Below are 26309 nucleotides of genomic sequence, written 5' to 3' on the forward strand. Positions count from 1 at the left end.
CTATGGTTTTTCCAGTAGTCATGTATGGATGTGAGAGTTGGACTATAAAGAAAGCTGAGCGCCGAAGAAGGTTGATGCTTTTGAACTGTGGTGTTGGAGAAGGCCCTTGAGAGTCCCTTGGACTGCAAGGAGATCCAAACAGTCCATTCTAAAAGGAAATCAGTCCTGAATATTCATTGGAAGAACTGATGCTGAAGCTGAAACTCCAATCCTTTAGGGCCACCTGATGTGAACTGACTCATTGGAAAAGACCCTGATGCTGGGAAAGATTGAAGGCAGGAGAAGGGGACGACAGAGAATGAGATGGTTCGATGGCATCACCGACTTGATGGACATGAGTTTGAGTAAGCTCCAGGAGTTGGTGATGGACAGAGAAGCCTGGCGTGATGCAGTCCATGGGGTCGTAAAGAGTCGGACACGACTGAGCGACCGAACCGAACTGAACAGAACTGATCAGGGCCCTAGACTACACTTCCCAGGTCGCTCTGCGTGCACCTTTAGATCTCGCGAGAACTCTGGGCTGTCACCCACTTGACCGGGCGGTTATACCGTGGACCGCTGGGAGGTGTAGTTTTGGGCTGGGAGCCACGCTCCCTGGCGCTCTGGCTCTGGTGGCGGAGAGACTACAAGTCCCAGGGGGCACAACGAGACCGCCTGGAGGGCGGGGGGTACGAAAGAGGAACTCGAAGGGCGCGGGGGTGAGTGAGGGGCCGGGGGCGGGGGGGGGCGGGCGCGGGGGCGGGCCAGGGGCTGGGGCGGCCCTCAGGGTGCGGCCCCCCGGCAAGGCTGCAGTGGCGGGGTGGGGCGGTGGCGCGAGGTCCGTCCGCTTTGCTCCTCCGCGGTCCGCGCCCCCGTCACCGGCTCCGGACGCCTCCGCCGCGCGGGAGGGCCAGCGAGTGGGTTTATCGCCCCTAGTGTGTCCACTGTGGCTCAGCGGGGTCTGTGTGCGTTGTCATCAGGACGATTTAATTGACGCTTAGTTTCCGTTTATTTGATACCGGGTTTCGGACGCGCGTCTCACAGCGTTTCAAGGCGCAGCGTTAGCGTTCGGGTTAACGCGCTCCTCGGAGGTTCCCGAGAGCCCAGGTGGCCCTTTTGTCCTGTTCCGGGGTCCCTGTGGCTCCGGGGGTAGAGCTGGGTCCCGTCCTTCTCCGCTCCTCCCAGTACCCCCACAGCAGTCTGTGTTAGCCGGAATCTGAACCGCCACAGTGATCTCACCAGCTCCTCGGAGGAAATAAAACCCGGGTTTTCCGGAAAGTTTCTCCTGGCACATGCGCGCCCCACCCCGCCGTGGGCGCTCCTCCCAAAGGCGGAGCGGCCGCGCCTCTAGGGGTCACCGGCACCCCGAGGGCGCTGCCGCCTCTCCTGTATTGCCCAGTTCCGCGAGGTAAGCTGTGATTTGTCCGGTAATTCACTTGAAGAACGCCCTCTGGTCACCGCATCACTGAGACTCCTGCGTCCCCAAGATCAAGGACCCCCTCCAGCGAGTCTCCAGGGGTCCTCCGGCAGCACTGTCTCGGCGCTGCTGAGGCCACAGAGCGTGTCAGCAGCCTGGAATGTTTTCTGTACAGCTGTCAGATCGGTAACTGCGCTGATGATCCTCCATGAGCGCGGGGGGATTTTCGGAACGGGCAGCATGTGAACGAGGAGTCTGTGTTCTCATTCTGTCCCGAGAGCCATGTTCCGCCTCGGCGCCCTTTGCTTGCTGAGACGCTGATGAGCGGTGGCCTCACTGAGGAGCTGGAGATCCAGTGGGAGAAGCAAAAGCAAAGATCAGCAACGTGAACTTTGAAGCGGTTGGCCCCCTGCCCCTCTCCGCTCTCCAGCCACAGCCGCGGGGAAGGTTGGCGAAGCGTGCATTCCCACCGTGATTCCCCGGGCAGGGCCTCCTGTTGGAAAGGCGTTCCTGAGGTTTTCTGGCCAGCACCCAACCCCAGTTGATTGTTGTTGTTCAGTAGCTCAGTCATAGCCGACTGTTTGTAATCCCATGAACTGCAGCACACCAGGCTTCTTTGTCCATCACTATCTCCCTGAGTTTGCTCAAACACATTTCCATTAAGTCAGTGATGGCCATCCAACCATCTCATCCTCTGTTGCCCCCTTCTCTTGCCCTCAGCTTTTCCCAGCATCAGGAAATTGATGAGCCAGAATAATTCCCCTGGATACCTGAAGTGTTACTTGTTCAGAAATCACAGTGACTTCTTCCTTGAAACCAGTTCCTCTAAGGAAAAATGAGTTGTGAAAGAAGACGTGGTACAATTTAAATTCTCACCGAATTTTTAATTACCTTGAACAAGTTTTTGTACCCAATTCCTTAGCTTTTTGGCTAAGATTTTCAAAATTGAAAATGAATTGCAATTATTCAGTTCATGATTAAGTATAATTCACATAAGTGAGGTGCATAGATTCATTTGACCAATTTTGACAAATGTATACAGCTGTGTAGCCAGCACATTGTGGTGATAGAGGGCACTTCTGTCATCCCTAAAGCTTCCCTCGTGTCGGGTCCTCTGGATTGTCAGGTGGAAGCCCTGATCCCCATGTGATGGTGTCTACAGCTGGGCCCTTGGGGGTGCTCAGGGTAAGGTGGGGCCCATGAGGGGATCAATACCCTAACAATAGGAGGAACACAGTTGCTCATACACCAAGGAAGGGCCTGGAGGATCTTTCGAAGGAAGCCTTCTGCAGTCCAGAAAGGGCCTCACCAAACCCAGATCTGCCAGCACCTGGATCTTGGGCCTCCCAGACCCAGTTCTGTGAGGAGCAGCACCTTGTCTACGCTGCCCTGGGCTGACCGAGACTTCCTAAGCCTTTCCAGGCCCGCCTCCCAGAAGCAGGCACAGTTCTGACTTCTGCCTCATTCCTTTGTGGTGCCATGTTAGACCTTGTAGTCTGTGGAGCGGCCTTGGTTGTCCTCAGCATGATACCCGTCCCTGGAGGGCACTTGTGTGGGTTCCTGGCATTGCCTTGGGTGACAGAATTGTGCACATTCTTCCATGTGTGTTCTGTGGGCATGAGACTGCTGTGTGGGCTTGGTGGGCAGAGAGGTGTTTGCTTGTGTCTTCCATTTGCATGTGCTTGAATATTGATGCTGGACCTGTGGCGCCCACTCAAGGCATCTAAGCAGGTCCTTTAGGTCTCTGGATACAAGCTGAGACAGGTGTGTGTGTGTGTGCGTGTGTGTGTGTGCGTGTGTGTGTGTGTATATATATGCTCAGTCATGTCCAACTCTTTATGATCTCATGGACTGTAGTCTGCCAGGCTCCTCCATCCATGGGATTTCCCAGGCAAGAATACTGGAGCAGCTTGCCATTTCCTACTCCAGGGGATCTTCCCAACCCAGGGATTTAACCCACAGTTCTTATGTTTCCTGCATTGGCAGGCAGATTGTTTACCACTACTGTCACCTGGGAAGCTCTGCTGCTGCTGCTGCTGCTAAGTCGCTTCAGTCGTGTCCGACTCTGTGCGACCCCATAGACGGCAGCCCACTAGGCTCCTCTGTCCCTGAGATTCTCCAGGCAAGAACACTGGAGTGGGTTGCCATTTCCTTCTCGAATGCATGAAAGTAAAAAGTGAAAGTGAAGTCGCTCAGTCATGCCCGACTCTTGGTGACCCCATGGACTGCAGCCTACCAGGCTCCTCCGTCCATGGGATTTTCCAGGCAAGAGTACTGGAGTGGGTTGCCATTGCCTTCTCTGGGGAAGCCCTGGCTCAGTCAATAAAGAATCTGTCTATAATGGAGGAGACTGGGGTTTAATGCAGATAGATAGATAATTACCATCCATTGTTTGAACTTGCCTATTCACATTATTAATGGTGTCTTTAAAATTAACTTAAAATCTTTTGGAGTAGTTTTAGATTTACAGAAAAGTTGCAAACCGAGGCACATTTGTGAAAGCTGAAGCACGACAGTGCTCTGTTACTGTTCCCGGCACTCCAGGCTTCAGGTCACATGCTGCCCCAGGGTCCTCTTTCTGCCCTGGATCCCATGACAGCTATGAGGAGAACTCCTCAGGTGTTTGTAGCACATCCCTGATTTGGGGTTTGTCTGCTGTGTTTTCTTCTAGTTGGACAGGGGTTGTGGGTTTTTGGAAAGAAGACCCCAGAAGTGAGGTGGCCCTCTTGTCACATCACATCAGGGCAGCTGACGTTTGAACGACATCTTGGGGGCCGTCGGCCTGGTCACCTGGCTCAGGTGGTGTCTGCCAAGGAGAGTTGCTCCTTGTCCTGTTCTCCAGTCTCTTTGGCAGCCACTCAGGGAGAGGCAGCCCACCCTGCTGGGGGTGGGAGCTAAGCTCAGGGAAGACCCACCGTCTTCTGGAATTCCATGAGGAGGACGGACTTGTGGGTGTGTGTCTGCACTCTGGAGGGGACCCAGCTCTGTGCTGTTTGGCTGGCTGCTCATCTGTTCCAGCCTTAACCACCAGGACATCATCAACCTCCAGCTCCTACTTTTAAGAACTTCTTCCCTTTCTCACGCTGCCGGCCACTCCAGCTTCTCTTCCTCTTGTAGCGTTCCTGCCACAGTTCTCCAAGGAGCACTAGTTCATTTCATTGGAGAGTGGGATTTAGAGACCAGGAACCAGGCAGTGGGTGTGGGCACTGCTGCTGGGGTCATTGCTTGTAGTCCTCTTAGCAGATAGGTAAGTATATGCCTGTTCACCTGTGTGTCTGTAACCTGTAATCTGTAACGAAAGTGCTTATGTGTAACCTTCTCACCACCATTGCCGTCATTTTCTTATTTGTCTCACCCCAGTGTATTTAGAAAGCAGTTTCAGAATTGTTCACCTGATATACCTCCCCACCTTGAAAAACAAAATTATCAACTTGAGTACAATGTTTTATATTCTGTTTCTTCTTATCATTGGGCTTAACAATTTCCAAAGAGTATTTTCTAAACACTCTCATCCTGTCCCCTCCTGTGTGTTAGTGTCATCCGTTGTGATACAGTTGGATTCGGTGGTCACAGTCTGCTTTCCATCCTGACATCCCTGGTGGGTGTTGTTGATTTTTTTGCGTATATTAAAGTATACTCTATGATATAACTTTCTGTGGGTTTTGGCAAATGCATAGAGTGTATATCCACCATAACAGTGTATTTTAATGAGCAAAAGTGTTTAATATTGTTGAAGTTCATTTTATCAGTTTTTCTTTTTTGGTTCACACTTTCGGTGTTCTATTTAAAAGTCTTTGCCTAACCAAAAATCATGGGCTTCCTAGGTGGTGCTCATGGTAAAGAACCTGCCTGCCGATATAGGTAGACTGAAGAGACATGCGTGCGATCCCTGGGTTGGGAAGATCCCCTGGAGGAGAGCATGGCAACCCACTCCAGTATTCTTGCCTGGAGAATCCCATGGACAAAGGAGCCTGGCAGGCTGTAGTCCATAGGGTCATGCAGAGTCAGACACAACTGAAGCGACTGAGCATGCACGCACACAACCAAAAGTCAAAAAGATAGTCTCCTGTAATTCCTTGTAGAAAGTTAATAGATTCAGTTTTGTGCTTAGGTCTGTGTTGTTCAGTTGCTCAGTTGTGTCCGACTCTTTGCGACTGCAAAAACCAGTTTGGACTGAAGGCCAAAAACCAGGCCTTCCTGTCCTTCACCATCTCCCAGAGCTTGCTCAAACTTACGTTCATTGAGTCGGTGATGCATCCAACCATCTCGTCCTCTGTGGTCCCCTTCTCCTCCTGCCTTCAATCTTTCCCAGCATCAGGGTCTTTTCCAGTGAGTTGGCTCTTCACATCAGGTGGTCTGTGAGCCATCTCTAATTGATTTTTCATATGCTGTGAGCCTAGTTTCACTTTTTTTGGCTGCAGTAGGTTTTCGTTTGGAGAAGGCAGTGGCACCCCACTCCAGTCCTCTTGCCTGGAGAATCCCATGGATGGAGGAGCCTGGTGGGCTGCAGTCCATGGGGTCATTAAGAGTTGGACACGACTAAGCGACTTCACTTTCACTTTTCACTTTCATGCATTGGAGAAGGAAATGGCAACCCACTCCAGTATTCTTGCCTGGAGAATCCCAGGGGTGGGGGAGCCTGGTGGGCTGCCGTCCATGGGGTCGCACAGAGTCGGACATGACTGAAGCGACTTAGCAGCAGCAGCAGCAGGTTTTCGTTTTGGGGCAGGCTTTCCTAGTTGTGGCGAGCGGGATGCGCGAGCTTCTCACTGCAGTGGCGGAGCGCAGGCCCTAGGGGCTGCAGGCTTCAGTAGTTGTGGCTTGTGGGCTCTAGAGTGCAGGCTCCGTAGTGTGGTACTGGGACCAGAGGTTGAACCTGTGTCTTCTGCATTGGCAGGCGGATCTTTAGCCACAGGACCACCAAGGAAGTCCTAGGCTCACTTTTTATCCCATGCGAGTAACCAGCTGTCCAGCACCACTTGTTGAAAGAATTTTCCTTTCCCCATTGAATTGCTTTGGCACCTTGTCACAAATCATTTGACTGTTTTTGTGAGGGTCAGTTTCTGTTACACTAATCTCTGTTCATCAGTCCACACTGTCTTGTGACAGTTCTGCTGTAATTTTGCTTGGGATTATATAAAATATTGGATCAATTTAGGGAGAAGTTAATAATATTGAGTCTTCTAGTTCATTCACATGGATTAATGGAGATATCACACATATATATGTGTGTGTGTTTGTGCCAATATATATATATACCATTATAGTATATCTTTCCATTATTTGGATCTTGAACTTCTCTCAGCAGTATTTTGTAGTTTTCTGTGTACAGCAATTACACGTTTTTTTATTAAATTTATTCCCACCAATAGATTGTTTTTGGATGCTATTGTGAATGACATTAATATTTATTTAAGTTTTATTTTCCAATCACTTGTTGCCAGTGTATAGAAATAACAATTGATTTTGCATTTTCACTTTATATTCTTGGAACATTGCTGAATTCACCTACAAATCATAGTAGGTTTTTAAAATTTCCTAGGATCTCCCATATGAACAGTCATGCTGTGAGCACAGAGGCAGGATCACTCCTGTTTCTAATCCTTGTGGCTTTTGCTTTGTTTTCTGTCGTTACTGCTCTGGCTTGAGCCACAGGGCGGTGTTGACAAGACCTGCAGAGGCTGAGTGTCCTGGCCTTGTCTCGGTTAGCCTGTCATGAGCTGTGGGTTGTTTGGGGATGTCTTTCTTCACGCTGAGGGTATCTCCTTCTGTTTTCAGTTTATTGAGTGTTATTATGAATGGGGCTGAAATTTTGTCAAAGGCTTGTTTTGCATCTGCTCAAATGGTTATATTTAGTAGAACCCTTTTATTCTGTTAAAGTGGTTGATGACTGGTTTTGATGTAAAGTCAGTCTTAAGTTCCTGGAAGAAACTTGTTCGGTCGTGTTTTGTCACCTTTCAGTATTTGCTGAATGCAGGCATGCAGTTTGCTAATGTTTTGTTAAGAGTTTGGGGGTCTGTGTTCATGAGGGATGTTAGTCTGCTTTTTTCCCCTTGTGATGTTTTTGTCTGGTTTTGCTGGTCTGGGTCTGAGTCCTGCCTGCTGGGCTTATAACTGAGTTGGAACATATGGCTTCCCCTCTGCTTTCTGAAGGGCTTTGTGTAGTATAGGCATTGATTCCTCCTTAATTTTTTGATAGACTTCACCATTAAAGCCATCTGGGTTCATTGCCTTTTCTTGTGGGAAGTTTTAATGTTATTAATTCAGTTTCTTTTTTAAAAAATATATTTATTTTTGGCTATGCTCGGTCTTTGTTGCTGGTCATGGGCTTTCTCTAGTTGTGGCAAGCGGTGGCTGCTGTGTCGTTGCAGAGCAAGGGCTTCTCAGTGCGGTGGCTTCTCCTGTTGGAGAGCATGGGCTCTAGTTGCAGTGCACGGGCTCAACTGCTCCTCGGCATGTGGGCTCTTCCCAGCCAGGGATCGGACCAGTGTCCCTTGCATTGCAAGGTGAATTCTTAACCACCGGACCACCAGAAAAGCTCCCAATTTCTTTAATGTATATAAAATTGTTCAGATTTTTCTTCCTCATCTGTGTCATTTTTGTTAATTTGTGTATTTAAATAAATTTGCTCATTTGGAGAAGGCAATGGCACCCCACTCCAGTACTCTTGCCTGGAAAATCCCATGGACGGAGGAGCCTGGTAGGCTGCAGTCCGTGGGGTCGCTGGGAGTCGGATACGACTGAGCGACTTCACTTTCACTTTTCACTTTCATGCATTGGAGAGGGAAATGGCAACCCACTCCAGTATTCTTGCCTGGAGAATCCCAGGGACGGGAGAGCCTGGTGGGCTGCCGTCCATGGGGTCGCACAGAGTTGGACACGACTGAAGCGACTTAGCAGCAGCAGCAGTAGGTTGTTGAATATATTGGCGTAAAGTTGTTTATAATATTGACTAATGGTCCCACCAGGTTTGTAGTGTTTGCAGTAATGCCTGTCTGCTTTTTAATTTCTATGTAGATAATTCACATTGATTTTTTTTTTTATTATTCTTGCTAGAGGTTTATCAATTTTATTAATCTTTTCAAAGAACCACCTTTTGACTTGGCTTACTTTCTCTAACTTTTGTTCATTTTTTGTTTCATTCATTTCTACTCTTGTTATTTCCCTTCATCTGCCTAACATGGTTTAATTCACTCTTCTTTTTCTGTCTTCTTAGATGGAAGCATAGATCGATGATTTTACACTTGTCTTTTCTTATACAGGCATTAAAAACCACAAATTTCTTTCTAAGCACTGCTTAGTTTCCTACACAAAATCTGATAGGTTGCACTTTATCTTTTTGTTAAAAATACTTGAAATTTTCTTGTGTTTGATCCATGAGTAATTTAGAAGTCTATTGTTTCCTTTACAAATATTTGGAGATTTTCTGAGTATCTTTAGTTATTGATTTATATTCTGAATATATTAGAGAATATATTCTGTATGATTTTTACCCTTTGAATTTGTTGACACTTGTCTTATGGTCTAGCATATGGTCTGTTAGTGAATATTTTGTTTGCACTTAAGAATGTGTCTTATACTTTTGTTGAGTGTCATATTCTATACTTGTGAGTTGAGTCAGTTGATATATCCTTTTTCTCTTTTTCTCTACTCGTCCAGTCAGTTACTGAAAGAGGGATATTAAAGTTTCCAATCACAGTTGTGAATCTGTCTTTTTCCTTTTAGTTCTGTCAACTTCATGTATTTGGAAGGTTTTATTGAGTGCATACAAATCAATATAAGAAGATTGATTATCTTCTTGATGAATTTACTGTGTTATTGTTGTGAAAGGTCCCTCTCTAAGGCAGTTATCTTCTTGAAGTCTGCTTTGTCTGGTATCAATATATTGGCATGAGTGTCTTACGCTCAGTAATTGTATAGACTATCTTTTCCATCTTGTGCTTTCAATATTCTGTGTCTTTATGTTTCAAGCTTGTTTCTTTTTTTAAAATATTTGCTTCTTTTAAATTTTTATTTATTTTTAAATGAAACAAAGATGAATATTTTTAATGATAAAAAGTACAGTTCACAAAGAAGATAGACATCATAAAGCCATTTAACATGAAACAACAAAGGAACAAAGATACATAAAGCAAAAATCAGAAGAAATATAAGGGAAAAAAATATAATCATAGTGAGACATATTAACATTTCTCTGAGAATATTTTATCAAGTGCAGAAAAAATAAGAATAGGAGCATCTTGAATGATGTCATTAATAATTTAAATATAATAGATTTCTACTTATATTAATTTATATTAATCTTATATCCTACATAAAATGTTTAAAATTTTGTATATTATACATTATTAGATGTCCATAGGACATTTAGAAAAACTGGCAAAAAGATAAATATTACTAAATTTCAAAATGTAGAATTCTTTTCTTGTGTGTTTCAGTTATACATAAACATATTATTTTTTATATTTTCCGTTGTAGGTTATTACAAGATATTGACAGTAGTTCCCCATGCTGTACAGCAAACCTTTGTTGCTTGTCTCATATCTATTTTTAAAATTAGAAACCTAGCAATCTATTCATACTAAGTTAAACAAGTAGAATCAAACTGTCATAATTTTTTTTAGTTAGGCAAAAATTCATAAGTTTTCTAAAATATGTATATTATGCATATTATTTATATATATCTATACAAGAGTTAAACTTGTTTCTTATAAAGCACATATCATTTGGTCTTGCTTTTTTATTCAATCTGACAATCTCTATTTTAAAAAAATAACTTTAATAACTATCATTTATGAGGCACTTTATATGTATTATGTACTTTCATTTTTTCCGGATATTTTATTGCAGTAAAATATACATAATATGAAATTTACCATTTTAACCATTTTTAAGTCTATAGCCTGTAACATTAAGAATTTTTATGATATTGTACAATACTTACCACCATCTGCCTCTAGAACTTTCCATCTTTCCAAACTGAAACTCTATCCCCATTAAACACTAACTCCCATTCCTCCTGCCCAGCCCCTGGCACCCACCCTCCTACTTTTTGTCTCTATGGATTTGCTGCCCCTGGTGACCTCATATAAGTGGAATCACACATTATTTGTCCTCTCGTGACTGGCTTATGTCACCTTTTATTACGTCACCCATGTTGTAGCATGTGTCAGAATTTCCTCCTGTATAAGGCTGAATGATCTTCCATTGTATGGATGGGCCACATTTTGTTTATTCATTCACTGATGGATATCTGGGTTGTTTCTACCCTTTGTGTGTTTGTGTGGCTATTGTGAATAATGCTGCTGTGGACACCAGTGTACAAATGTCTCTTAAAGACCCTGTTTTTTATTCTTTTGAGTGTATAATCACAAGTGTAATTGCTGGATCATATGGTAATTCTGTGTTTTATTTGAGAAAGTGCCCTGCCCTTTTCTACAGCAGCTGCACCACTTAACATTTCCCCCAGCAACAGAAAAGGTGGTGGAAATTTCTCCACGTTCGTTTTTTCTGGCTTTTTTGGATAGCAGCCATCCTCACGGTTGTGGAGTAGTATATTTGCTGCATTTCCCTAGTGGTTAGTAGTGTTAATCTCTACTTTTTGATGGAGTATTTAGTACGATTATTAGAGTGTTTGGGTTTAAGTCTACCACCTTCATGTGTGATTTCTGTTTTTCCATCTGTTTCTCTATTCCTCCTTTCCTGCCTTTTATTTGGTGAATCCAAGTTTTTAAAAATTTTGTTTGATATTTATCGACATTTTAGTTCTGCCCTTTTGTTACTTTTTTAGGGGTTCCTGTAGAGGTTTAATTTGTCATGGTCTACCTTAAAAATTAATCCTATACTTCACAAACAATGTGAGATCTGTATACAGAGGGTCCCAGTGACCACCTTCTACTTCTTGTACTCTTGGAGGGATGTTTTACTTCTTGTGCTAGAAAATCCTACCACACAATTTTTGTCTTTAGCTAATATTCTTTAAAAATAGAGGTGTACTATATTTAATTTTTAAAGTCTCAGATGTCTTTGTTTACTACATTGAGAATTTCTGAGTCCAGTGGCTAAGACTGTGCTCCCCCTGCCAAGGGCCTGGGATCGATCCCTGGTCAGGGAATTAAAATTCTACAAGTCTCTCTGTGCAGCCAAAATAAAAAAGAGAACTTCTGTAGAACTGCACCATACTTGGCCAGACATGCTAAATGTATTAGTTGAACACTGTAAAACAAGCAGTGCCCACTGGCTTCAGGAGAAACATTTGGACCCCAATTCAGTGTGGTGGGTAGATAGGTGCTCTGGCACCAGGCCTGGCTGGTCCTCACCCTGCCATGTACTCGCCATGTGGTCTTGTGGAAGCCCGTTTTCCCCTCTTTAAAAGGAGTCTATTGCAGGCATTGTTGAAAGGGTCGAATGGGTTAATATGAGTGAAGAACTCAGAGTGGTGCTTGGCGCACAACGGGTGCTGTATGATCTCCAAGTTGTGAAAATACATATCATAGGAGAATAAACCTCAGGTGATTGATTTGATCATCCTTCAGGGAATGCTTTAGAGATGAAAGGGGCTACTAAAGTAATGTTCAGTGTAACTTACTATTTTAAATTAATCTTTTTGTGACTGGAGTCACATTCTTAAACGAGAATAGTGTTTGGGCATCCATCCCCTGTTTGTTGCCCTGGGGCTGATTCTTGCCCAGTGGAGACAAGACCGTCATGGCCAAGCAGTTCTCTCCATGTGCCCTGCTGCTGACCAGGGGCAGGATGTTGGAAACAGCCTCTGTGCCCACCATTGGGTTTTTGAATAAAAAAACCATGCAGTGCAGTTAGTTGTTCCCAGGGTAGAAGAATTAGCTCCAACAAAGCGACTCTCCCTCAGGTGGCAGTTATTAACCAAGAACAAGCTACAGGAAGCAGCTGCCTGAGGACACCTGAGAAGGGACACGGCAGGCAGGTTCTGAGGGCAGCTTAAACTTAGAGGAAGTGGCAGGCCCAGAGTGTGTTTCCTGTTTGTATGTCGTAACTTTGAGGGCAGTGTAGTTGCAGCGGTGGTGTGGGGTGGTTAGAACTCTGGTGGAAAGACCACGCCCTTCCTTGTTAGACAGGGCGAGGAGCTGGGCATGATGCAGCTGCTTCAGAGTAAGAGAATTCCCAGAAAAATGAATTCTGCAAATAAATTCTACTCCAATTTCTGGCCAAGCCCTGAACCAAGCATACACAGGGCAGGTGGGAAGCCACCTCGACCAAGAGTGAGGCCACCGCTTATCACAACATTGATGGTGACAGTTTCCTTTTTGAATCTAATGAAATTAATTACCTACTAAATCATAACCATAAACTCTCTTCCCTTGCTTCCCTTGTAGCTCTGTAAAGAATCAGCCTGCACTGCAGGAGACCTGGGCTTGATTCCTTGGTCAGGAAGATCCCCTGGAGAAGGAAATGGCAACCCACTCCAGTATTCTTGCCTGGAGAATCCCATGAACAGAGGAGCTTGGCAGGCTACAGTCCATGGGGTCACAAGAGTCAGACACGACTTAGCGACTAAACCACTACCACCAAATCAAAACCATTCCTCTCTTCAGAGGAATATAATTGAATTCAGAGTCTCTGCAACATAACAGGTTGCAGAGTCTTTGCAATCCAAAGTTACTCCACATACAAAGAGCTGGGGTGCTGTGAACCATCCTCAAGGGAAAATCAATCAACAGACTGTCATCATGTAATGACTCGGGTGTTAGGTGATCAGACAAGCACTTCAAAGCCAATGGAGTAACTGTGTTCAGTGACGTAAAGGAAAATACACTCCTAGTGAACAAAAACATAGGAAATCTCAGCAGAGGGATAGAAAATGTTTTTTAAAACCAGTCAAATGGAAATTTTAGAATTGAAAAATATAACACTTGAAATAAAACATTCACTGAATGGGCATAATAGACTGGAAAGGACAAGAAGTATTCAGATGGGGGAAAGCAAGAGGAGCCTTAGGGACTCAGAGGGCATCGACGAGTGTGAAGTGCACAGTGACTGTGGGGCCCGGAGAGGAGGCGAGAGGCGCGGTGGGGCCGGAGAAGCGCTTGAAGAACAGACTCTCCCAGTGTGGCGAAAAACATAGACTTATAGATTGAAGAAGCTCAAGGAGTCTCAAACCGGGTGAATATGACTAAAACCACACCTGGACACATCATTTTTAAGTTACTGAACACTTTAAGATTCGCTTTAAAAATCTTGAAAGCAGCCAGAGAAAAACAACAGATTACATACACACAGTGCTGCGAACACTAGAAACTTACCATCAGAGGGCCAGTGGAGTGCTGGAAGAAAGACAGTCAACCTCCCAGCAGCATGTGCTAAATACAGATATTTTCAGAAAAAGGAAAGCTGGTAGAATTTGTTGCCATCATCTGTGTACTGTCAGAAATGCTAAAGGAAGTTTTTCCTGGCTGAAGGTAAATGATATGAGAGTGAAACTCAGATCTTTATGCGAGTGATGAGCATCAGAAAGAGTAAATACTTGGGGGAACGTCTTCTTTAAAGTATGTATTTAGGGACTTCCCTGGCAGTCCAGTGATTAAGATTCCACACTGCCTATGTAGGGAGCACTAGCTCAATGCCAGATCGGATAACTAAGATCCTGCATGCCACGTGACTCACCCCGCTCCCCACCAAAAAACGTGAAATATGTATTTAAAGAAAAAAATCAGAACGTGTCTTGAGTTTGTAATGCATGCAGGTGAAATATGCATGATGGCCATCACATGAGCGCAGTGAGGGGTCCACAGACCTGCAGGTTCTGCCTTGGCGTGTCGTGCTGCAGTGTTCTAAGCAGGCTGTAAAACGGGGTCAGGGCAACAACCATGAAATAATGCGGAGAACCATAACTAAAGAACTAGAAGGTAAATTGAAAGGGAACTTAAAAAAATTCAAATAATGTAAAAGAAAGCAGGAAAGAGAGAAGTAAAACACTGGAGAGACAAGCAGAAAACAAAACAGTAGCCTTAAACCCAACCACAGTGTCATTATACACTTGCCAAAGCCCAGCATCAAAAGTGATCCTGTTCTAAACATGGACTTGAGGCAAGAGTGATGTGCCCATGTAGGTTCATCAGAGTGCTTCCCTGGGGCAGGATGTTAATAATGGAAGAGGCTCTGCTTGTGTGGGGGCAGCAGGTGTATGAAACTCTCTCACTTCCTGCGTAGTTTAGCGATGAGCCAAAACTGTTCTAAAAAAATAATCTTTTGTGTATTAAGACAAAGGAACAAGTAGAAAACAAATAATAAAATGGTAGGCCTGAGTCTAACCACAGTGATATTTACATTAAATATTAGTGGACTAAACTCTCCAGTTAAAAGTTAGAAATGATAAGAATGGATAATAAGCAAGACCCTATGACATGCTGTCTATGGGAGATTCACTTTAAACATAAAAATCACAAGCTGAAAATAAGTGGATGCAAAATGTGTATGTTTACAAATTGCACAAGAAGGCTGGAGTGGCTATACTAATATCAGGTAAAGTAGGTTCAAGATAGGGAGCATTACCAAAGAGAACCGGAAAATTCTAGTGATAAAGAGGTTGTTTCGTCAGAAAAACATATCAGTTACAAATACACCCAATAAAGGGAATAATAAGCAATTACACAATCATAGGCAATTTTAACATCTTTCTCTCACCAGTTGTTAGAACAAAAGACCTAAAGAAATCAGTGAAGACATAGAGGGTCTGAACGGTACTCCTGGAGTCTTGACCTGAGTGGTGTTTGTAGAGCCACACCCATCAGAAGCAGAACACAGATTCCTTCAAGTGCATGTTCTCTAACGTAGACCAAATGCTGTGCCCTGAAACAAGCTTCCAGGAAAAGTAAAGAAGTAAAGCTGCACTTATTTGCCTAGGACATGATTATTTACATAGAAGATGCTAAGAAATCTGAAAAAGTGCTTAGGATGGAAAAAAGCAAGAACCATTAGAGAAAAAATGGGTGCAGTTAATTTTATGAAAATGAAACATTTGTTCTTCTAAAGAGACCCATAAGAAAATGAAAAGACAAGTCACAGAATGGGAGAAATGTCTGCAGTACACATACCCGGCAAAGGACATGTGAAGAGCTAGCACGTAATAACAGAAAGACAGCTCAGCCGAACACGGTGGCCCAGAGATGTGAGTAGACTCATCACAAGAGATGTAAGGAGTGTGAGTGGCCCACAAGCAGGACAGAGGTGCTGACCATATCTAGTTGCAGAAACAGATGGGAACAGAGGAGAACCGCCACCCACCTGCCAGTGTGTGATCACGACCTGGTGTGGCCGGAGCAGGTGAGGCGCTCGGAGCTGCAGAGGCTGCATGTGGAGCCATGGCCGGAGAACAGCTGGGCATTAGCTTCTCAGAGTTACCTTGGCCCAGTGCTTCCAGATGTTGACCCAAGAAGGAAGACAAGTGACCATGCAGGAACAGGCCCAAGAATGTCCCCGGCAGCGTTAGCCAAAATGCGGAAACACCCATGTGGCCATTGGCAGGGAGTGGGCAGGGGAAGCGTCCTTACAGTGGATGCCACTGAGTCACAAGAGGGCAAAGTACAGAGGAATTCAAAGATCCCCGTGGCCATGCTGATGGGCAGGAGCCCAACCCAAGGTGCGTGGATGGTGCGGTCTTTTCCCCTGAAATTCCAGGAGACACAGTCCACGTGTAGTGGTGGGGTCTGAGAAGGGGCAGTGTGGTGTGCACACTATCAGTGGTGTCTGTTAAGAAGCAGATGGAGGTGTCGGCTGAGCTGATTCCTGAATCAAAGGTGGCAGTGTGTGTGTGACACCAGTAGTTGCCACCGAGGGGACTTCACATCCTAGAAAGGGGCCGGTGCCCCAGGGAAGAGCTGGTGTTTTTAATGAGGGTACTTGACTCCAGACTAGGGGAGCACCATCTGCTCCATCAGCCTGGACTGAACCCAGGACAGAGCGAGCAACAGGACACACCCCTGCCTGGGACCCCTGGGCCCTGGGCCAGTGGACGGAGCCGCTCATCATCCCCCAGGCCCAAGTGCGCTCTTTGGGACACACCCTCCCTTGAAACTGAGCTCATCTTCCTCATGCACAGCTTCCTCCTACAGCTGTTTTTAATAAGAGAAAAGTCTTTTTAGAAGTGACTTTTGTGTGTTTGGGACAGATTATAATTGTGGTTCCCACCTGGCAGAAATTGATTAAAAATCCAACTAACGTTTACTTCCAGGATCGTGCAGGCTAGTGTGTTTCCCTGGTTACTCTAGAGATGTGGCAGCATGAGCACTAAATCACCTGGGCTGTCTCGTTTCAAGTGGTTTCCGTGTTAGGAAGTTTACTTGAGGCTGGTGGTCCTATTTTGTCTGTTTGCTCTCTGGACCCACCGGCCACCAGAAGCTCTTGCCTGGGACTCCCTGTGCCGTCGCCCCAGCTAGAGGTTGCTCACACGCCCTTCTGTGATGACAGCAGGTGGGCAGCTTGTGTTCCTCTGACCGGCCTGGCCCTTCAGAGGCACACCCCACTGCCGGACAGTTCTGTCTCTGGGTGAAAATGCTGGAAAATGAATGCAGGTCTTACGAGGACAGGATGAAGTGGCGGGTAGAATGGCCAGCTCCCCTGACCCCTCCGCTCAGGTTCAGCCTCCCTTCTGGGCAGCCCCAGTGCACGGGTGGCGGAAAGCCAGTGGGAGGGAGTGAGTCTGTCGGATCCCGATCCGGGCAGGCTGAGCCCTGGGGGCTCCTGAAGGGAAGTCTGGTCAGACCCTGAGCCCCAAGGCCAAGGCCCAGACGTTTTTGGCTGTGCTTGACCAGCAGCGGGGCCTCACCTGTCCACCTGGATTTGCAGGCTGGGCTCCAGGGTTGTGACACTCTGGAGCCAGCGACCAACCCCCTGACTGCTGATCGAGGGTGGCGAGGGCCTGAATGTCTGCGGCCCTCATCCAAGAGGGCCAGGTAAGTGTCCTCTGCCCCAGCCCACCTCCCTCAACCATGCCCTGCGCTGGCAGGTGGCACCTGCGGCCACACAGCACCCCTCTCTCTCACAGAGCCTGCACTCCAGGACATGGCGCTCCGGCGTGCCGTCTTCCTGGCTGGCCTCCTGGTGGAAGTTGCTAGCAGAGCCTCAGGAACTGCGGTAAGCACCTGTCATGTGGCACGTGGGCCCTTCACCAGGGGGTCTCGCCCTTCTACCTGTGGGCGCCACCCTTGTCCCAGCCCCAGAGACACTGACTGTACACCCTGTAGGATTGGGGCCTGTGACTCTGGGTGGGCAGCTGACGCACGGGCCTACCCCTGGCCCCTGCTCCTCTCTGCCTGCTAGACCCTCCTTTCCCTCTGCCCAGCTGGACCTCTTCTTGGAGCTGAAATGGGGTCTCCACACAGCTGCCCACTGGCACTGGCCAGAGCTAGTGGGATGGACAGATGCCCGCTCCAGGCTCAACTTGGCCAGGTGACGACTACCAAGTCAGTGACACAGGTGTGCTGAGCAGTGGTTCCTGGAGGTGCCTGGCCACGTCTACACACACCCGGCTGCCCGTCTCCAGGATGGTGGGCCTTCCGGCCACTCTGCCTCAGCTGGGTTGGGTGGGACAGGACAGCTGAGCCTCCCTTCTCAGGCTTGGCCTGGCCCCCATGGCGCCCTCCATTTCTTGGCCACCCTTAGGCGCTCCTTGCCAGTCCTGGGCCAGGTCTTGGGAAACCTGGGTGAACACAGAGCAGAGCTGCCTGGAACACGCTCTCGAGGCACCTCTAACCATCTGGTCTGTGAATGAAGCACCCACACCACCCACTCCTGCATGTGGGCCTGGCCAGCGTGTTTGCCCCTGAAGTGCTGCCTGGGGCAAACTTTTCCTCTGTGGGGGCCGAGCTGGAATCCCCCCAGGAGGTGTCTATTGCAGGAGCATCACTGAGGCGTCCAGGCCTGTGAGCTGTTTGGTCGGGAGGGAGGGGCAGACACATCATGAGAGCCCACCCAGGCCTCTCACCAGGGAGGCCACGGGAGCCTGGGTTTATCTTCCTGAGTCACCACAGTCCAGAAACACATGTGCCTGTTTTCTTAGCAGCCTCATTTTTTGATTTTCAAAGCCACCAGCTGCAAGTGGCGACTAATAACTTCATGTTTGAAATGCCTGCCCTGTGCTTGCCTGTAGCTCACAAGGCGAGAGGTGGCAGCTCTGCCCCTGATCCAAGAGACCCCTGAGAAAGGGTGGCAGGGAGGCCCCGAGGGAGGGCAGCGGGCAGTGGAGGAGAGGTCTATCCCTGCCCACTAGGCTGCTCCAGCACATCCCTGACGGGCTCTCTGGGTCAGCCCGAGGGAGTCTCCTTCCTGCTCTTGGGAGTCTGGGTGCTGGGGAGAGTGCCCCAGCAGGTCCCAACCGGACACCTCAGTTGTGATTCAATCTCCAAACGCTTGCCAGAGAGCAAGTGCTGTCCCAGGGAGGGTCTGTGCGGTGTAGTCGTGTGTCCTGACCTCGCTCTAGGTCAGCAGGTGCAGTCCCCAGATGCTGACTATAAGAGGCTGGGCCCTGGGCGTAGGGGTGAGCTCTCTGGGAGCCCCTCTGTGGATACCACCCTGGGCCTGGCCCACACACACCACCTGGCCACAGAAACTCACTGCTGTCTCCCCTCTAGGGTCAGCAGCCTGAGTGCTGTGTGGATGCGGGGAACATCAACGCCACCTGCCCAGGCACTAGCCTGTGTGGCCCAGGTGAGCTTTGGTGTGAACCAGCCTAGGCGGCCTAGGGAAGGAGGGGCTGGGGTGTGGGCAGAGGCAGCAGGGTTGATGGGGCCTCATGATGGGAGTTGAGGGCAGAACCCCAGGAGGACACGGTGGCCTCGTCCTGGGAGGTAGGGGCAGGCAAGACTGCCTGTTCCCCGCAGCGAGTTTCAGCTGGGTTGAGACAAGCTGACGTAAGATAGGAGCAGCAAAGTACACAAAACGTGTGAAGTTTTATGTGACTCAGGAGGAAATGAAGCCCCAAACGAGTGGCAGAACCTCAGTGCTAACACATCAGATTGAATGAGGAGGTGACTGTGGGCAAGTGACTGAGACACTGGGGCAGCTGAAGGGGATCGAGGGGGATGGTGACAAGGCCCCTGAGTCCTGTCTCCTCCTGGTTGGGGGAAAGGGGCAGCTCTCATGGGGTTTGTTTCCTGCTTCTGGGAAGAAAAGGGAGGTCAGAGCACCCTTCTGGCACCTGCTGTTTTCTCATTGCCTCACCTCAAAACAATCTCTGCGCTGAAGTGGTGACATATTCTGGTTTCCTTCAGTCCCCACTTGAGACTTTACCTTCAGATAGTGTCACATATTGAAAACCAAGTTGGTAGCCATGGAGAGATTTGGGTTAGAAGTTGTGGGACAGGAAATCAGCAAAAGGGAAAGAAAGCAGATGGAACCAGGCAATCACCGGCTCCCACGTTGTGCTGACCCTCAGTCCTGGGACAGGCCATCCCATAGACCACGTCAGAAAGAGGGTTGCGGGTGGGCTCCATCCACAGTGAGGCCTCTGCATGTGGGCAGCAGGTGGCGGCAGCATGGAAATCCTTGATACAACCCGATTTTCTCTGGAACTTTCCAGAAGGCCCGCATGGCAGCAGGTTGCCGTGACCTGTTGAGTTGACTGCCCTGAAGGTCACATCCGTTTGCAGGGCTTTGGGAAAAGGCAGTTTTGGTTCTTGGTGATTCCAAGTCAGCAGGTGGACGAGAGGCAGAAACGTTAGTTTAGAGAGTCAGAGCCAGACTCTGGAGGAGCTGGGGATTTCAGGATCCAGTCCAGTTTATGGGGGCTGGACCTCAAGGTTGAAGAGCAGGACTGGAGTCTGCTGTCCACCAGCCAGACCAGTCTGCTACTGAAAGATCACTTCTCTCTACAGCCACCCCTTTCCACCAGAGAAAATCACAGTGACACAAAGTGACTTAAAAATAAGTCTATGCTCTTTAAATTTGGCCTGATTGTTTAAGAAATTTAGCCAAAGCCGTGATTGACCACATAGGCTCTTTTGAAGTCTACTTTGCTGGCCTCTTCACAAGGACTCTCAGATGGGACTTCTGAAGGCCTCTCGAATCCAGGAAGCCTAGCCAAGGACTCACCTCCAGACCTCACCTTAGTAGCTTTAGGTTGGGGTGAATTCCCCCTTCCTGAGTCCCCATGTGCCAAGGTTCCCGGCCTTTCTGGGCGGTGACCTTCCTTACTCACTGGGAAAGGTGGAGAGCCAGTGAGCCAGGCCCTGGGCTCTTTTCCAGGTGCTGTAAGGCTCCATAAAGTCAACCTTTGCTCCTTAAGTCTGGTCGCTAGTCCTGCCCTGCACACACAGCCCAGGGCCTCCTCGTGGTCAGCCACCCTGGCAGTTTTGCCAAGGAGCCCAGTTACCTTAGGGCTGGCTGAGGGAGCCCTCGAGGGTATTGCTGCCTTGGTGACAGGTCTGTGCCCAGGACCCCACATTCCTGGGCCTCCTTGAGATGCCCTGACGTCTGCCCCTCCCAAGAAATGCCAAGTGAAGGAAAAAGAGTCCACCTGCTTCAGAAGAGAAGCCCGGTTCTTACAAGAAATGAAGGCCTATTCCTAATACTTGTAGATTCCATTCTTGTAGAAGCCATTTCCAAGACGTCCAGTAAGGGGCCCATGGGGATCCCCAGGCAAGAAAAGGCAGGCTGTGGTTCCTTTGGAGGGGCTTCTTTTTCTGAAGTCCATCCTAACTTCCAGAATGGGTGAACTAGTGTTCTGGAATAAACATAGTTTTACAAACGCAAAGCATAGTGCTCCCTGAAGGCAGCCAGCTGGCGTGGCTGTGCTTCGAGCTGCCTCTCCTGTCCCCTGGCACAGGCTGCTACGGGCGCCCGGCCGAGGATGGGAGCGTCAGCTGCGTCCAGTGCAGGAACGGAACCCACAACAGCTCCGAGTGCAGAGGCCGTACGTCCTTCCGCCCCCCTCCCCACCCCGTCCTCCGGCCTGCTTCTCCCCAGGGGGCCACACCTCCGAGTGCTGGAGGAAAGGGTGGGGATCCGGGGTGTTGTCCCCCGTCCTGGGACACTGTCCCCCCGTGGTCCCCAGAGTCCCCTCCCCGAGTCCTCATGTCCCTCAGAGCAGCTGTGGGGCAGGGGCTGCTCTGCCTCCATGGCCACCTCCCTTTCTCCTTTCTGGGCCACAGTTGCATTTGGGCTGCATCTCTGGCTCCCCGGGGTCCTCCAGCAGCACTGACTGCTGTGCTCCCCCACAGTTGCCGGCCGAGGTGCACAGTTCCCTGTGAACAAGAGCGCAGGGATGCCTGGGTGGCAGAGTGTTGGTAAGTGTCTCAGCTCACCACGCCAGTTCTGGGGAGATGCAGGGCACCATCAGAGCCGTTTCCAGTGCAGACACAGTCACCCGTGCTGGCCACAGCAGGGCCATGTCCACAGTCAAGGGCACACTCCACCCCAGCCAAGAGCTCTGCACAGGACCCCGCCCTGCTCACAGAGCAGAGCCTGTGGTCTGGAGGCTTTATCAGCTTTGAAGTCAGGGTCTGGGGTTGATTCAAAAGGGTGGGTGTGGCTGGGGTCACTTGGCATGGGCCCCCACATGCCTCTGAACAGGCCATACGTCTTAACCTTTTGCCTTGCTCATAGCCACCACCCTGCCCAAGCCCCCCAGTCCCTGGGAGCCCAAGACGTATGGTTTTCCATGATGGGAAGACATCCTGAGGAACCCCAGCCCTGTCCCTGGGGGCTCCTCTAGGACGTAGGTCTCTGAAGAGACTACAGACACTGTAGGCAGAGAAAAGGGCCCACTACGCCACCTGGTCCTCAGGGCAGACACAGGAGCCACCTCCTGGGCACTCTGGGCCCCAGCCTGCTCCTGCTGCCAGGAGTCCCATCGTACCTGAGACACCTGCGGAGCCACAGAGTGGCCAGGCCATGGGGGTATGGTACTCAGGCCACCCGAGGCCACTGCAGTCAGGGGGCAGGACTTGCCCTGGGCCTGGGGTTGATTCAAGAGGATGAGTGAGGCCACCTCCTCTTCTGAGGTGTTGGGGGTTATGATTGTCCAGACCCTGGTCCTTCAGCAGAGGACATGTTGACCTGGACCAATGGTTCAGGCCTTCCCTGCGAGTCTCAGAACTGGAAGCAAGTAGCCTTGTGCTGCTGTGGGCTGAACAGCAGCGTTAGGGCAGTTGGGCACAGACAGCCCCTGCCTCTTGCGATATGGGGCTGGGCCCTGCAGCGGAGGGGGGTAGGTAAGGCCCATGCAGTCCAGTGTTGAGCCCATTTCCTTTGTGGCAAATCTAGGCCAGTTTAGCTGGAAGTCGTCCCTCCTGAGGCTCCAGTGTGGCCATAGCTGGCCTCCTGTCTACATGGCAGGGTCAGAAGGGCGCTTGCCACAGGCTTCTGAACGCAGAGTCCCCCTGCTCGGCATCAGTCTGCCGGCTGTCCTGATCCTGTGGAAGTGGAGATGGCTGGTGTCCTCGTGCTGGGAAGGCCACCCGGGTGACAGTCGACAGGCAAGCCAGGGTCATCCTTGTGCCAGAGCTGTGGGGCCCTGAGTGGGTGCCAAGTAATGAGGAGGGGATGGAGAGCTTGAGCTGGGGACCCTGGACCTCTCGACAGCCCACCCCCTGAGAACTCCCCAGCTGACGCCTGGGGAGTCAGCTGAGTGCAGGGGACCTCTGCATGCAGGACCCTCGGCCCTGCGGGAGCCCAAGTGTGCACACCACCAGCCCTCACCTTGCTTGCAGGGGGCCCTCAGGTGGCCGCCTCCCTCTTCCTGGGGACGTTTCTCATCAGCTCGGGCCTCATCCTCTCCGTGGCTGCATTCTTCTACCTCAAGCGAGCCAGCAAGCTGCCCAAGGTCTTCTATGGAAGAAACAGAGGTACCCCCTCCTTCCAGGGGTCCCAGGGGAACAGCATGGGGCCGGGCTGAGATGCTGGTGTCTGGGGGCAAAGCTTCATCTCAGGCAGCCTAGAGGGGGCTGGGTTGTCACATGGCTCTCGTGTCAGGATGGGGGGGTGGTCACATCCTAGGAATGGTCTGTGTGGATGTCATGGGGTCTCACTGTGAAGGTGACGGTGGCAGACACTCTGCAGACTGGCTTGTCTGCTCCATGGAGATGGCAGGATGCTGGGGAGGGTGGTGGGTGGCTTGATTCAAGGCGATAAGGGGACACCATCCCAAGTGCAGGGGTAGGCTGAGGGCATCCACAGACACAGGAGTAGGGACTGGAGTGAGCCTGGATCCAGGGACCCTCTGCAGGCTTGTGGACCCCCAGGCTAAGGGATACACGGACACCTGCCTAGGCTGAGAGGACCCCTCCGCAGGCTGATGGCCCCTCAATACCTGTTTAGGCTGAGGGGACCCTTCCTAAGCTGAGGCTCCCCCAGGCTATGCCCCCTCAGGCTGAGGGACCCCCACAGGCTGAGGGCTCCCCAAGTGAGGCTCCCTTAGGCTACGTGCCACCCCCCCGCTCAGGCTGAGGGAGCTCTGTGGCCTCCAGGTGACACCTGTGCTCTCCCTGCAGCTCCCGCCCTGCAGCCTGGCGAAGCCGTAAGTACCCAATGGGCAGGCGGAGGCCCTGTGTCTGTACATCTGGGTGTCTGTCCGTCTGGACTGGTGGTCGTCCTGCCCACCGTTCTCACTGTGCCTTTTCTCTTTTCAAGGCCGTGATGATTCCCCCACCTCAGTCCTCAGGTACGTCAGCTCCTCCTACCCCACATCCTATCGGGTGCCTTGTCTCTGGTGAGAATTTCCCTTTTATTCCTCAGATGCTCAGTGTGTCAAGGGTTCCCAACATGGGTCCAGAGTCACCTCTGCCACCCTCTGCCCTTCTCCAGGACCCCGCTCTGCCCGAGCCAGGAGCTGGTGGCTCGCACCGGCTCTCCTACGGCCCCTCCAGGGTGACGGGCACTTTAGTTTGACCGTGTCATCTGTGTCACGGTTGATGCCGTGAGTAGGGAGGTCGCAGCCACAAGCCACAGAGCAGGCGTCACCCGCCTCCTCCCCAGACTGTTCCTGCCACCATGCAGAGATCTGGAGTGGGGACAGGTGGGGACGTCCTCCTTTGGGGGACAGAGAAGTTACTCTGTCAAGGCTAGATCTGCTCTGTCCGGTGAAACACATCTCATTTCTTCCGAGTGGCGCCGTGTCCAAGCACAGGTGCCTGCATTGTCTCCCGCAATGGCCATAACAAAGTCTGCAAATGGGGGCTCGAGAGGACAGAAGTGTCTTCTCTCACAGTCCTGGAGGCCAGAAGTCAGAAGTCCAGGTGTGGGCAGAGCCGCTCCTTCCAGAGGCTCTGGGGCGGGTCCCTCCTGCCTCTTCTGACCTCTGGGATTGCAGGTGTCCCTGGGCTTGTGGCCACATCCCTCTGGCCATTGCCCCACCTTCCACTGGCTTCTCCCCTCTGGGTCTCCTGCTCTCTGCCTCCCTCTCATGAGGACATTGGACACTGGATTTAGGGCCCATCAGATAATCAGATCTGCCAAGACCATTTCTCCAAGTGAGGTCACATCCCCAGCTTCTGGACCTTAGGACGGGTACACTGCAGGGGGCCACCGTCCACCCTCTAGCACATCACGACCTGTGCCTTTGTGTTTCAGGAGAGCCAGACCCTTGCCCTGGCCAAGGGGCTTCAGGTTTCCAGGAGGTGGAGCTCAGTGGGCTTCCACCCCCATTCCCCTGTGGCTGCCCACCCCCACTCCCGTGAGCCCCAGGGAAGTCTGCTGCCCTCCTGCCATGTCAGGCCCTGCTCTGACCCCGCTTGTCTCTGACTCTATTTCAGTGCGGAAGCCGCGCTACGTCCGGCGTGAGCGGCCCTTGGACAGGGATGTGGGCCCCACCACTGTCTCCTCTGTGGAGGCCCGGGTGAGCAACGTCTGACCCCAAGGTCCACCCACAGCTCCACGCACCGCAGAGGAGGGGCCCCCATGCACAAAGGCTGGGTGCTGCCCAGCGAGGCCTCAGGATGGGCCCAGACATGGCCTTGGCTTGGCTCGTCTGATTACAGCCACATATGCAAAGGGAGAGCCACCCACCTGCAGGGCTTCCTCACCAAACGTGGCACTCAGTGTGACCAACCTGGAGCATCACTCCAGCCTCTGCCCCTGAGCCCAGGTGGGGAGCCAGGCACATGGGGTCTGGGCCCCATGAGAGAGACAGCCTGCAGGACCCCGGGTGCTCCTCCGCCCTGGAGCCCATGGTGAGCAGATACGTTGCATCCTTTCTGAGAGCAGTGAGGCCCAGGCCTTTGAGGTTCCAGCTGCGTCCACATGGAGGTGGGACCTGGGGACTACCTGCCCACCCCAGGCTCAGGCACCACAGGCTGTGCTGCGTTGCTGCCCAGTCCCAGGAGCTGCAGGACTGAGCTGCTTGGCTTCCTGCTGACTCCTGTCTGTGTTCAAGCAGAAACGCATTTTGTACAGAAGTCCAAGAGGCACGCTGCCCTCATCTGAGCCGTGCCTGGGCCCCAGGCGCTACAGGTCCTCATCCACCTGGGGATGGAAACTGGCCTGAAACTGCTGGAGGTCAAGGTCCCCCAGGGATGTGTCCACCCAGGGCCACATTTACCTGTGACTGCTGCCTGGAAGCCTGGACTGGCTCATCACGCCAGCCTCCCAAGGACCTCGCTGGCTGGCAGTCCTGTCTGGCTGCCCCCACCCTGAGGCACCAGCCAAGGTTCCCGTGGAGACTGGAGTGTTGGGGCACCCGCTGCATGCGGGTGGAGTGTGGCCTGGCCTCCCCAGAATCTCTACTGGGACTGCTGTCTCCTCCTTCAGGATCTGGTCCGAGTCCGTGCCGCCCAAGGCAGGGCCTGTGTGGCCAGCCTCCCAGCTTCTGCACCGTGATTCCCACTGGAGCCTTTGCAGTTTCTGGACATGAGCTCGGTCACCAGGACATGAATGGATGACTAGCTGGTGGTCATGAGGGGCAACCACCTGAAATTAGCGTCAATAAACCACTCAGGCCTTTCTT

General features: G+C 50.5%; 1 protein-coding gene across 9 annotated transcripts; it reads left to right on the forward strand.

Annotated features, from left to right (window-relative positions):
* The first annotated feature begins 761 nt into the window (after positions 1-761).
* C16H1orf159 (chromosome 16 C1orf159 homolog) lies at positions 762-26307 on the forward strand. 9 transcript variants are annotated; one of them, NM_001031755.1, is given in 10 exon segments: positions 17228-17325; positions 17418-17506; positions 17715-17848; positions 19003-19078; positions 21195-21281; positions 21589-21654; positions 23080-23214; positions 23860-23885; positions 23999-24029; positions 25120-26307. In NM_001031755.1, coding segments are annotated over 8 exon segments (630 nt in total). In that variant the 5' UTR covers positions 17228-17325; positions 17418-17506; positions 17715-17737; the 3' UTR covers positions 25218-26307.
* Positions 26308-26309: the final 2 nt, after the last annotated feature.

Source organism: Bos taurus, chromosome 16, assembly GCF_002263795.3.
Source record: "Bos taurus isolate L1 Dominette 01449 registration number 42190680 breed Hereford chromosome 16, ARS-UCD2.0, whole genome shotgun sequence".
NCBI classification, from domain to species: Eukaryota; Metazoa; Chordata; class Mammalia; order Artiodactyla; family Bovidae; genus Bos; species Bos taurus.